The following is a 13706-nucleotide window of genomic DNA, read 5'->3' as shown; positions in this document are numbered from 1 at the left end:
TCCTTCTACTTCCTCTGGGCTTTGTTTGTTGTTCTTTTTCTAGTTTTTTTAAATGTAGGGTTAGGTTGTTTATTTGGGCTTTTTCTTGCTTCTTAAGGTATGCCTGTAATGCTATAAACTTCCCTCTCAGGACTACTTTGGCTCTGTCCATAAATTTTGAGTTGTATGTTTATTTTTATTTTTTTCAAGGAAATTTTTTTTCTTTTTTAATCTTGTTGTTAACCCATTTGTTTTTTAATAACATGCTGTTTAGTTCCCAAGTGTTGGAATGTTTTTCAGTTTTTCTGTTGGAGTTGATTTCTAAGTTCATGCCATTGTGATCAGAAAAGATACTTAATATGATTTCAGTCTTCTTAAATTTATTGAGACTCATTTTGTGTCCTAGCATGTGGTCTATCCTATAGAGTGTACCATGAGCACTTGAAAAGAATGTATATTCTGCTGCTTTAGGGTGAAAGGTTCTAAAGATATTTATTAAATCGAGTTGATCTAGTGTGTCCTTTAAGTCTGCTGTTTCTTTGTTAATATTCTTTCTTGAGGATCTATCTAGTGATGTTAGTAGGGTATTAAAAGATCCTACTATTATAGTATTGCTGTTCATCTCTCCCTTTATGTCCATCAAAATCTGCTTTATAAATGTAGGTGCTCCTGTATTAGGTGCATAGATATTTTTAATGGTTTTATCATCCTGTTGGATTGCTTTCTTTATCATTATGTAGTGACCTTCTTTATCCCTTACTATAGCCTTTGTTTTAAAGTCTATTTTGTCAGAAATAAGTATTTCTACCTCATCTTTTATTTCATTTCCATTTGCATGAAATATTTTTTTTATCCCTCCACTTTTAGTTGTGTGTTTCTTTTGTTTTTAGGTGGGTCTCTTATAGACAGCATATGTACAGGTCCTGTTTTCTTATCCATGCAGCTACCCTATGTCTTTTGACTGGGTCATTTAATCTATTTACATTTAAGGTTATTATTGATATGTAGTTGTTTATTGCTATTTTATTCTTTAAATCTACATTCTTTTCTAGATTTTTTTTCTCTTTGTTCTTTTTATAACAGGCCTCTTAACATTTCTTGCAGCACTGGTTTGGTTGTAATGAATTCCTTGAGGTTTTTTTTTTTTAATATCTGAGAAACTTTATTTCTCCTTCAATTTTAAATTATAGCCTTGCTGGATAGAGAAGTCTTGGTTGTAGGCTCTTGTTTTGCATTACTTTAAATATTTCTTGCCATTCCCTTCTAGCCTGTAGTGTTTCTGTTGAGAAGTCAGATGTCATTTTTATGGGGCTTCCTCTATAAGTAATTGACTGCTTTTTTCTTGCAGCTTTTAGTATTCTCTTTTTATCCCTTAATTTTAGTATTTTAATTATGATGTGTCTTGGTGTAGGCCTCTTTGGGTTCCTGTTTAATGGATCTCTCTGTGCTTCTTGAACTTGTGTGACTTTTTCCTGCATCAGTTTAGGGAAGTTTTCAGCTATGAGTTCTTCAAACAGGTTCTCTATTTCTTATTCTTTCTTTTCTCCTTCAGGTACCCCTATGATGCGGATGTTGTTTCTCTTTATGTCATAGAACTCTCTTAGTGTTTCCTCAGACTTTTTGAGCCTCTTTTCTTTTTGCTGCTCCACTTCCGTGCTTTCATTTATCTTGTCTTTTAAATTGCTGATTCTATTTTCTGCTTCATTCAGCCTACTTTTAATTTCTTCTAGTGTAGTCTTCATTTCTGATATTGTATTTGTCATTTCTCTCTGGTTCTTTTTTATGATTTGTGTTCTTTTCGATGCTTGCTATCTCTTTATTTAGGTGCTCATTATGTCCATCCATTGTTGCTCTAAGATCTTTGAGTATCCTAACAATCATTATTTTAAACTCTGCATCTGGTGATTTGGTTATTTCCATCTCATTCAGTCTTTTTCTGGAGATTTCTTTTGTTGATTCATTTGGATTGCATTTCTCTGACTTCCCATTTTTTCTGTGTATAGACTCCTCCTTTGGGTGTGTTGTTTGTGTAGCTAGCTGAGTCTAGGGTTGGTATTGTCTGCCTCCTGTTTTTAGTTGTGTTGTTTCTAGCTTTTTTTGGGTTGGCATCAGCTGTTGTTTGTAATCCACTGTGGGCTACTTATCTGCTATCACTATTCTTTTTGCTATTTATGTTGGTGTTTTTATGTCTTAGCTGGGTCTGGTGTGAAGAGCCCTTCCTTAAGTTATGAACTGATGCTCTTCGTATCTGGCTGCTGAATGTGCTCACCGTGGACCTCCCTTGCCAGAGCCTGGTGCAGAGCAGTGGAGGACACTGCCTATGACTGGCCCTTATCAACCTTTTTGGAGCTACAGGCAATCCAGATCCTGTGGCTGCCTCTGCTGGGCCTGGTTGCCATTGTAAATATCAGCTGCATTCCTAGGCTTGCTTTTATTTACTCTTGGCCTGGGGGAAGTTTATTTAAAAGTTCAAGTTTTCCTGAGATCTGCTTTCTGCTGCCTCTTATTGCTGGCTACTTTTTGGGCTCAGTAATGTAATTCAGATATTAGGTACGGTATTGGATGTGGTTAGCCCCTTAGCCTCAGATGTCTTTCTATCCAGACTTTTTTTTCCTATTTTATTTTATTTTTTTCTTCTTTTTCAGCCCTCTGAAGGGTGTGGCCACAGGAGTCCAGTGGGTGTGGCCACTGTGTTCTCTACATTGTGGTCTGTTTGCTGGCTCACCACCACTGCTGCCTCTGGTGTTTGGGCTCTGGCGTTGCTGGTGCGGTCTGCCCCTATGGCTGCAGCAGCTTCTGCCTCTGTGGGCGGGCTTGTGCACCCTCACTTGGGCTGCCGCCATGGCAGTTGTTTCTGCTTCCCCCACCATGGACGGGCTTGTGCGTGCACTCTTTAGCTGCCACCGAGGTGCTCGGGCTGCCCCTCAGGTCACCGTAGCTTCCGCTGCTGCAGGCAGCCTGCATGTATACTTTTGGGCCACAGTTTCAGCCTCCCTGGTTTCTGCCACTGCAGGCTGGCTTGTGCGCATTACATCCGGCCACAGCCGCGCCTCCTGTGTGTCCGCCGCCCGGGGTGGACTTGTGTGTATGCTCCAGCCGCTGGGCCCCTGCAGCCATGCTGGTCGCTGCCAGCCTGCCCTCTCTCTGGCGAGTACTCAGCAGCATGAGAGGGGCGGTGTGGCTGAGACCTCAGCACTCACTACCTCTGTCCCTGACATGCTCCCTGTTTCTAAGCACCTCCTTGCTCTGACTGATGCAGGAGAGTCTCAGGTTGACGGTAATTTCTTTCCTTTGCTGGTATTGCTGCTCCCAGGAAAAATGGTCACTTTAGATTCAGGGAGTTACTCAGCCCAGGGGTTAGAGTGGTTGTCCCTGAAAGTGTCTCTCCCTATGCCTCCGAGATTACACTCTCCTCTGGCACCTCCAGTCCTCTTGGCTCTGCCCACTCCCAGAGCCCCAGGTCAGTGGCTGTGAGTGAGGTTTTCTGTGCAGTCTCTTTAAGATGGATCCTGGGTCTGAGAGTTTTGTCTCTTTCTCACAAACAGTATCCTGGCTCTTTTCTCAGCTAAATACTGTCCATACACTTCTCTTAGGCTCTGGGGCTCTAGGCTGGGGCTCTGGCCCTGGAACTGAGGACCCACAACTCTAGGCAACCCACCTCACCAGGAGAGTCTTTCCAGGTCACCGCTCACTCCGCCCTTTTCATGTCTCCACCCTTCCTGCCAGTCTCAGTGTGGTTTCTCAGTGGTCCTTGGTTATAAAATCCTCTTAGTGTAGTCCAAAGTTGGTTTTTCAAGATGATTGTTCTTAAAATTAAGTTGTAATCCACTTTGGTTCTGTGAGGGCGGAATTGGAATGTCCACCTACTCCGTCGCCATCTTGCTGCTTCAAAATAACTTTTATATCCTTAAATTTTTAGGAAATAGAAGAGTTAGAAAACTGACCTGCTATTACCAGCATAGCATCTCTGTGACGATCAGAACAGGTGTACCGTCTTCTGGACTCAAACATCCATCTGTGTGCTACCAAATGACATTACAAATAACCCATATCTCTTAGCATAAAATTAGAACAGCATATTTTGGGGGATAGTGTAGTTAAAATTTCCCTATGGTGCAAATCTGATCAAAAATAAATATTCCTGAGACTTTGCAGGGATTTCCATTCTATTCACAGATAGTTTCTGCTAAGTTGGTTTTTAATTTTTCCTTCAGTCAGATGTTGAGATCAAGTTCAGGGTCATTTAGTTCTCTCCCATTGCTGAGTAGCTGGAAATCACAAGAAAGCCTTGTTTCCTTTTTAAAATGTATGTTTATGTCCTTTATAATAAAGGGTTACAGATCCTTAAAGTCATTTGCCCTGGCTCAAACTCTTACTCTGAGTTAGAAGGACATCTCCACTTTCTTTTTTAAAGAGAAGCTTCTTAATTCCTTTTCAGAAACATCCCATCTCTCAGGATTGTTTCATATAACTGTAACCTCAGATCTGATCATCTCAAACTATTGGTTTAAGATAAATTTAAGTCACAAATTTATATAGTAGCAGTATTTAATTTGGCTTTTTAAAAATCATGATTATTAGACAGAAGAACTAATGATATGTTTAGAAACATTTGCAGTTGGAATAGGAATATGATTTGCTGCTGTTTACACCATTGAGATCAAGCTAATAAAAATACTTGCATCAAATGAAGTTGCCAAATTCTAGACTTTATTCTAGTCTTTTTTGTTCTTCCTGCTTGAGTGGAAGGTCATACTACTTCCTCTTCGCCACCATATGTTGACTCTTCGACTGTCGATTCCTTATCTTTAAGTGGTCTTGTCTCCTGCTGCTCTTGCAGAGGGTTGCCGCTGCAGTCATAGCCAAACCAGAGCGGAGGGTCACTAGGGCTGTACTGCTGCTGCTGAACCACAGACGACATTTTCTTAGCTGCCTCCCTGGAATAAGTGATTCATATTAGCTGGTTGCAGAAGTAATCCCTAGTGCAGAATTATCAAACCAGGTCAAATTTGGAGTTAAAGAACCATCAGGAGTTGAATTTTCTTTTCTCAGCTTTCTTGCCTTGCTGAGGGGGGTGGGGTGGGTAATTGTGCTAATAATCAGGATCCCAGAGGTTAAGTAGCTTAGTAGCTCTCTAGTTCAGCCAGTTAAGAGGCTAACAGACAGTGAATGGATAAGGGAATTGCATGGCCATGAAGTGGAAATATATAGTAAGGACACTCGATAGTGCTCTGGAGTGAGCCCTCTGCCTGGTATTTCAAGTGGGCTGAATGAGGGAGTTCCCTTCCCAGCCAGCCAGTGAAAGCTAACCATGCACCTGAGCAGGAGCTCTTCACCCAAAGTCTACAGATCCCTGTTGGATACATGGATGAATTTCAGATGTTCACCCATACCACTAACCGATTCTCAGATACCAAGCTGGAGTTCCTACAAATCAACTCAATTCTAACACTTTCTACCCAGAGATAACATCCCATTCCACAGGTTAAGAGTGCATTCCCACAAGACCATCCTTCACTTTAGACAGCCAGTTGCAAACCCTGGCTTCCGAAGGACTGGCTATATAGACCAGAGGTTCCAACAACCTGTCTAGGTTTGCTTAATTTTCCAGAGTTGCTCACAGAACTGAGGAAAACTTTACTTACTGATCACAGTTCATTATAAAGGCTATCACTCACGTGTGGGGAAGGGCACAGAGCTTCCATGCCTTCTTTAGTCACGCTCCTCTCCCCAAATCTCCACGCATTCACCAACCCAGAAACCCTCTTAAATCTGTCCTGTAGGTTTTTATGGAGACCTCATTACATAGGCATGACTGATGAATTCAGTGTCTGTTGGTGATTGATTCAACCTCTAGCCCCTCTTGCCTCTCTGGAAATCAGGATGTGGGGCTAAAAGTTCTACCCTTCTCTTCCTGGTTGGTTCCCAAGGCAACCAGCTCCTATCCTTAGATACTTTTCATAAGTCAGCCTATTAACATAAACCCGGTTGTGGTGGAAGTGGCCTTGTGACTAACAAGACACCTATATTTCACCATTATGCCTCTGAACTGATTTCAGGAACTGAGGAGAAGAATCCAATTATGATATGTTCTGTTTGCTCTTATCACTCAGAAAATTCCAAGGGTTTTAGTAGCTATGAGCCTTGGAGGAAGACCAAATATATATGAGAATTATAGTTTGGTCATCTGAATGACCAAATACATATGTATTCCTTATAAGTCACAATATGATAGCATCAGGAAAAAAGGTATATCTAACTTGAAAACTGCCAATTTGCGAAAAGGGGTTTCCCTAGGAAGGTGGTTTGAATCTTGAAGCCAGTACTAGTAATAAATGAGTAATTGGCAACTTTAGTAGGGTCAGAAATGAGTAATGTTTACCCATGAAGGGGCTATTTTGCCCCTATTGCTATATATTACATTGAGTTATTAATTGCAAGTCTGGAAACAGTCATTGATATGGAGGCTGTATTATACGCCTGGGGTTATATTGATGCTCAGTGGCTATATGAGTTCAAGTCAGGCAATGAAATTGGAAAAGACTAAGATACATCAGTGGTTTAAAATGCTGTTTCACTTGAGTCAGATTTTAGAAGTATTAAAATAATTGTAACCAAACTCACCAGAGACAACCAAAGCATTGCCAATTTTGTCTCTTACCAAATTCCTTTTGGCTTACGGTATATATTTGCACTCACAAAACTTACACAAGTTTAAAGAACAATTTGAGTAAAAGAAATCATACTAATTCTACATTTTAAACTTCTTTTATAATCTTTATATTGTCTTCTAAGTAGGGTATTTTTTGTAAAAATAATCTTTAGCTTTCTCATTTTCTTCTGAACATTTTTCTCCCTTTTCAATTCTGTGGCATTGAAATTATCATGTCTATGAAGGTGTTTTTTGTATATGTGCTACCAAAGCGAGCATTGGAGGTGTTTTTATTTTATTTTTTATTTTTTTTGGAGGTGTTTTTTATAAGATTGTTTTCACTCAAGCCCCTATAATAGAATACCCATGTTAGGAGAATCTGAAACATAAAACATTGACACCATCAGGTTCAAACGGGTAGAACTGTCCTGGGCAACAGGCTTTGTTGTTACGTACCCGTCACCTCATTTCTTCCTGTCTAAACTGTATCTGTCTTTCAAAACTCCAAACCACTCCAACCTCTTGTAGAGACCCAAACCCTATTCTTTCCTCCTCTGAACTTCTACAGGAAGTTAATTATAGAATTAATTTCTTTCCAATACTTCATGGCATTAACTGTTCATAATTTTCAAAATTGTTATTTTCCTTTTGTTTAAGAAGGCAGTAAATTATTTAAGGGTATATATTACATGTCTTTGTATCACCTTGAACCTAGCAGGAAAAGCCAAAACAACAGATTTCAGCAGCTTATACCAAGAAGGAAATTTTTCTTTAGCTCTCTTGCCTTCTGCTGATTTGTTGGTTTTGAAGAGACATTCTTGGGTTCCTATTTCCAATACCGTACTGACCCTTCTGCCCAAAGAGCAGAGCTTAGACACAACTGTAGTTCACAGTTGTTAGTAATGATTTGGAGACACTGATGATAACATTAACTGCAGTTAGAGGCAGCAGTGGTCTTGACCTATAGGAAAAGGACATGTTTGTTTGGAGAATAAAAGATTTATAAGTAGCTGACCAAATTATATGTAATCTCTGGCCTCTTAAGAACAACAGTTTGGAGAATTGTAGGTAACTGGTAGGAGGCTAGGTACTCTTAATAATAAGTTTGGGAGCATATACATATTGTCACATTTTCTCTCAACTATGAGATGATAATTGTCATATAAAAGCAATATGCAAATAATGGGAGTTTGAAAAAATAAGAAAACAAAATTGGGGATTTTGACTTTTCAATATAGACAAGAAAAATAAGAAATGAATGGGAAGACTATTTATTAAATGCAATGTGATGGGACAGAATCAGAATGCACTGCATACTGAAGTATGTAATGGGACACACATTTCTTAACTTTATTTCTTGGCTTCAGGCCTCCCTTACCTAAGCACTGCTCTCCATTCTACTGACAGCTTCAGTGAAATTAAACATCAGAGAGTTGACCCCCTCACCATTTGAGGCGATGCTCACAGACTGGAGAGGAGTAAAGGATCATGGCTTAGACCTCCTCCCCCAGTCTCAGATGCCAGGAGGTCAGAGCTCCCTCCAGTGGAGAGAGTCTCTAGGCCTGTCTTAGTCCTACACTATTTCACAGCAAGGGTGCTCCTGGGGAAAAGTGCACATTGAATCTGTCCTGCAGCAAATCTGAGAATACTTTTAGAATTTCTACACTAGTGCAGACTATTCCCTAGTCCACTTCCTCTCCACCCTCCAGAAAATCCTTAGCCCATGAACTACCTGATCTCACCACTTTACAAACACCTTTGGCATCCTCACATGGACTGACTCCGAAGACCTGGCCAAAAAGAAAGACCAGCATGGTGACTGAGTCTTGTGTAGCTGAGTTCCATCTTGTGTAGCTGTGTGTTTGTACACATGCACTTTTGAAAAGTTTCAGGAAATTTGAAAATGTAGAAATTGAATGCCCCTGCCAGAAACAACACTCTCTATATATATATGTCTATCCCTCCCTCCCTCCCTCCTTCCCTCCCTCCCTCCTTCCCTCCTTTCCCTCTCTCCCTCCTTCTCTCCTCTCCCTCCTTCTCTCCTTTCACTCCTTCCCTCCGCTCCTTCTCTTCCTCCTCTCCCTCTCTCTCTCCCTTTCTCCTTCTCTTCTGGGTGCTTTAGTACAGTGGTCCCCAACCTTTTTTGAGCCACGGACCAGTTTAATGTCAGAAAATATTTTCACAGACCGGCCTTTAGGGTGGGACGGATAAATGTATCACATGACCGAGACAAGCGTCAAGAGTGAGTCTTAGACGGATGTAACAGAGGGAATCTGGTCATTTTTTAAAAATAAAACATTGTTCAGACTTAAATATATATAAATAAAACAAATAATGTAAGTTATTTATTCTTTCTCTGCGGATCGGTTCCAAATGGCCCACGGACCAGTACCGGTCCACGGCCCGGGGGTTGGGGACCACTGCTTTAGTATGATCAGTACAGGGAGCTGGAAATATTGAAAAGAAAATGCATGCTTGGGAATCACCGTGTATTCTGTTTCTTAGAGTACATGGGCAGGGCCAGGACACCATGAAGACCATTATAGAAGAGAGCGTCCCTTGGTTCAGCACAAAATGTTGGCTTCAGTTAGGCAAAAAATAAAACAGTAATGAAACTTCCTAATTTTGAAAAACGTATTACGAATGCCATAGTCCCGTATTCTGTCTTCTTAGAAGGTAGTTCTCAAAGCTTTTCATATCCAGGTGCATACTTACTGGGAGATAAGTCTGCAGTATTGCATCTTAAGGATCCGGAGCTGTCGGCAGCCTAGCTGAAGATCCTCAAGTATTCGGTCAGTAAGCAAGACACAACCAGAAATATCCAAAATGTGCAGGTAATGGCATTTTGCTGACAGTATCTCCATCGCTGAATCAGTAATCTGAACACACAGCCAAAGTGAGTCCTGATTATTCTGATGAGCCTCATCCCAGAGAAGAAGAGTGTACTAGTCAATTTAGGCTACTATAACAAAATACCATAGGCTGGGTCATTTTAACAATAGATACTTATAGCTATCAGTTCAGGAGGCTGAGAAGCCTAAGATCATGATGCCCACAGACTCAGTGTCTGGTGAGGACCCTCTTGTTGCTCTGCAGATATTTGCTGTCTATTTTTATAGGGGCACTAATTCTATCACGGGGCTTTACCCCATTTAATTACTTCCTAAAAGCCTCACTTCCTCATCCTACCACATTGGGATGAGGGTTTCAACATATGAACTTTGGGAGGATACAAACATTTGGGGGTGGGAAGACATGAATTATCCCTAACAAACAGAATCAGGACACCTGCAAGTTCTTTTTAATCAGCTTGTCACATGATAGGCGTATAACTGAAATTAGTGATTTAACTGTTTTCAGACCAATAAAATGTGTGTTCAGGTGGCCCCAAGAGAACTTATGATCTTGATGTTCTTTTTGGAGATCTCGTTTGGATGGGAAACTTCATCATAATTTTCTTAGTAATCCCTGTCACATCGATAGGAGGAACTTATTAAAGGCTGCAGTAATGTGATCTGTAACATCACATATTATAAAACTATAAAATATATCTATTATCCCCTGAAGTTAACCTGCAGTCAGGATCAGATTGCTCTGAGAAGAGGTCTGGAAGTTGCTGATGGTTTGCATGTGAAATAGCACAGTTCTGGTAACGGACAAGTGAGACAGACGTTTTATAGGCAGGGGAGACGGAAGAGCAGAAGCCGCAGAGACTGCATGAATCTCATTCTGAGAAACTGCTGAGGGCTCCAGCATCCTGAAAGTTTGCCCAGATGTTTTGCAGAAGTAATTCAACTCCACTTCTTAGATTATTTCACTTACTCAGGGTGTAGCTTTTGAATTTATAGTTGAACTGAGACTTGCTACAGAATCAACTGGATTACTCTCCCCAAAGGAATTTTTTTCCAACTGGATTTAATTTCATACTTTAAATGTTTGAATGTTCTAAAGCATGCCATGAGGCTTGCGTTTTGTTTTTAACATAAAATTGAGAGTATTATATAAAAAACCCTTTCAATTTGAAATGTATACTTTTTAAGTTTGGAAAGATAGATGTCACTGTCTACGCATATGCCCTTTTCCCAGACGTGCCCAGGACCGAGGGCTGACAGGTGACTGACTCTCAAGAACATGCTCAGACACTCCTCCCGTAGCGTGTGGGTCTCTAAGGATCTGATGTCATAAAAAAGGGAAAACAAAGCCCTATGATTGTAGAGGAAAGGAAAAAGAATGAGATGCTGGCAAAGCCCAGGACAGCTGGAGTTCAGAGTGCTGGGCCTCACTGATACCCGGGAGCTGAAGAGGAGCCCATCACTTCCTGCTGATGAGAAGCTCAGGATGTTCAGTAACTGAGCTGGGCTGGGACTTACGGGGCTGGGAACTAGAGGAAGGGACGACTGGCTGCATTCTTAACTTCCAGAGACCGGGTCCTAATCTGAGTCCTGCCGAGCAGAGGTTAGTTCCGTTTTAGCGCTGGGTAGGACAACGTCACAGTATTCCTTACTGATCTAGGAGGTAAGCTAGTTGTAAGGAAGAGCTGGCCTTCCAGGAGATGGATAAGGTGACCATTAAATATTGACCTATAGGCTTTCTGGAAACCTACTCTGTAGTGATGAACCGACACAAAAGTGTATTATGGTTCATCAGAAGGAAAGTGGCTGGACCTTATGGTTCAGGTGAGGAGTATTCAAATTGGTCCAAAGTATGGTCCCCACGTTTTCTGAATCGGGATACTCATTTGACCTGCATAGAGGGTAAAGCTCAATGCTCCTTTCCTACATTGAGGTTCTAAGAAGATCTACTCCCCTTCCTTTTCCTCACCCCAGATCTCTGATGTAGAGGGATTCGTTTCTGAACATCATTTTTGTGTGAAATCTTCTTTAGTTTCTAGGCCGCAGGACAGTGTTCATGGCACAGTTTATAGAAGGAATTCCCAAGTTTCTTTTTATCAAAAAACAATACAAAATAAAACAACAAAAAATATTCCTCTGCCTCAACTTCTGTTCTCACTGGACTCTTTCCCTTCCTCATTCTACTTTCTCCCCTAATTGGCAGAGCCATTAAAAAGCCCAGTCTCCACTGTGGACCCAGTGCAGTTCCCATGAGCTGCGCGCTGCCTGAGGGTGCACGTGTCCAGAGACAGCAGAGCAAACGCGCTGGGCATGGCGCTGCTCCGGCTGCAGAGGGCAGTGCTCAGTGCTGTTAGCGTGCCCAGTCTCAGGCCAGCTCTCGTCTAGAACCAGATGCAGACCAGACGACATCTAGTTTCCCTAGTCTGAAACAAGTGCATTATTAAAAAGAATTTTGCTGCAAACTTTCTGGATTAATTTTGTCATGATGTACCACATCCCCCCCCCCCCCCACACACACACACACACAGCTCCTCCTCTTCCTTCTAAACTATGGAGGAGTGAGGAGGGTCTAGCATCACCCTCTCAATCCACTCACCACAGACGGAACTGCTGATGAGCTACATTTTTAGAGGACCTAGAATGCAGCGCATCCTGAGAGTTTGGGTGATGCTTTAGTCAAGACAAGCCCATCAGAGTATACAACAGAAGAGAACAGTGTTGTTAATCTTGTAGCTTCTGAGGATTTTTTTTTTTTAAGATTTATTACTTTTCTTCCCTCTGCACATTTTGCTTCCACTGCTTTTCCTGTCATTTGTTTTGGTCTTGATCTTCCATCATAGAGGCTTTCTCTTAGTCTAATAATTCTGACTGTCTGCTCATGGTGAATAGTGGAGGGCTACAATCCCAACTAGAAGGTCTGAGTGCACGAGGTGGGCCCTCTCTACTTTAAGCTCAGTGGTCTAGGTGGGTTATTTGTTCAGAAAACCCCAAGTGTCAGTCTTTTTTTCCTTTTATTTTGGGCTATTCAGACCCCAGAAAAGAGACTTCCAATCTCCTTCCTGAGGGAAAGATCTGGCACCCACTTCCAGATGCTGTTGGAAAGGCGCCTGAGCACCCCTGCATCCGGCGTACACACTTATTCCTGTTCTTGCTTTTGCACCCAGGCTCAAACTATTATACGGTGTCTCCCAGAACAGCAGCCCTTTGTTTTACCTGCGGAGCTGAGGGTAGAGTGATTTGTCCCCCAGAAAACACTTAGCAATACCTGGAGACATTTGTATTGTCGTGAATGAAGGCACGGGGGGCTGGGTGATGCTGACATACAGTGGGCAGAGGGCAGGGGTGCTGTCAAGCATCCTACAGTGCACAGAACAACACCTACTACAAAGAATTACCCAAAATAGCAATAATACCAAGGTTGAGAAATCTGGCTCTAGGAAATAACCCTCCAGTCTTCTGGTGAGCATGCGGACGTGCAGTTACCCAGAGGCATGGAGTGTGGGAAGGGATCTGAGGATCTATTTATTTCTCCAGAACTTTTAACTCATCTTCCTCATTTTAGCCATCCTCTTAACCCGGCTCCAGAGGTACATGCTGTGAGGCTTGAAGACTCTAGAAGACAATAGTGTAAGTTCATTTTTTTCCTCAGGTATCTCTACTGTTCGCTTCAGATTCAAAACTGTCTCTGGTCTACTAAATTGATCCATCTGTTTTCAAGCTTCCAAATTTTGTTGCTCTTGTCTCTTCTCCTGTTTCCCCTACCAACATTGGCCCTCACCCTTCTTCTGCAGTTTTGGTAGCATTTCAAGAAGGAATAAAACTACATATGTATGTTCAATTTGCAGCGTTAGTCCAGAACCACAAATTTCTATTTCTTGACATAGAGATATGTCCATAATATATTAAGAGGAAAAAAGTAGGTTACAATGTATTTTGGAAAGTATGATTCTAGTCTTTAAAATATAGACAAAATACAAACCTCTGTAACTATTTATATTCTCTTTGTACCTAGAAAAAACTCTACAGGAATAACTATAAGATACTAACAATAGTTATGTCTGGATGATGGTATGACAATGAATTTTTACTCTCTCCTCATGCTTTTATATGTAACCCAAATATTTTATAGTGAGTACATATTTTCTTTATAAACAGATGTCAAGAAAAACTGCCAAACGCTTGAAATCATCCTGGAACACTAACAGGTCCACCTGAGGAACTCT

At 41.3% G+C, this 13706-nt stretch overlaps 1 protein-coding gene across 1 annotated transcript in view; it reads right to left on the bottom strand.

Annotated features, from left to right (window-relative positions):
• Positions 1-4729: 4729 nt before the first annotated feature.
• FBXL13 (F-box and leucine rich repeat protein 13) overlaps positions 4730-13706 on the bottom strand; it is a 273369-nt gene continuing 264392 nt past the window's right edge. Inside the window, exons 20-21 of the mRNA XM_066353904.1 lie at positions 9347-9510; positions 4730-4916 (exon numbers count right to left, since the gene is read on the bottom strand). Of these exons, the coding sequence (XP_066210001.1) occupies positions 4730-4916; positions 9347-9510 (351 nt within the window). The remainder of the gene's footprint in view (positions 4917-9346; positions 9511-13706) is intronic.

Source organism: Saccopteryx leptura, chromosome 12 (genome assembly GCF_036850995.1).
Source record: "Saccopteryx leptura isolate mSacLep1 chromosome 12, mSacLep1_pri_phased_curated, whole genome shotgun sequence".
Taxonomy (NCBI): domain Eukaryota; kingdom Metazoa; phylum Chordata; class Mammalia; order Chiroptera; family Emballonuridae; genus Saccopteryx; species Saccopteryx leptura.
Note: the sequence above shows the minus strand (reverse complement) of the source record. Positions and strands in the feature narration are given on the sequence as shown.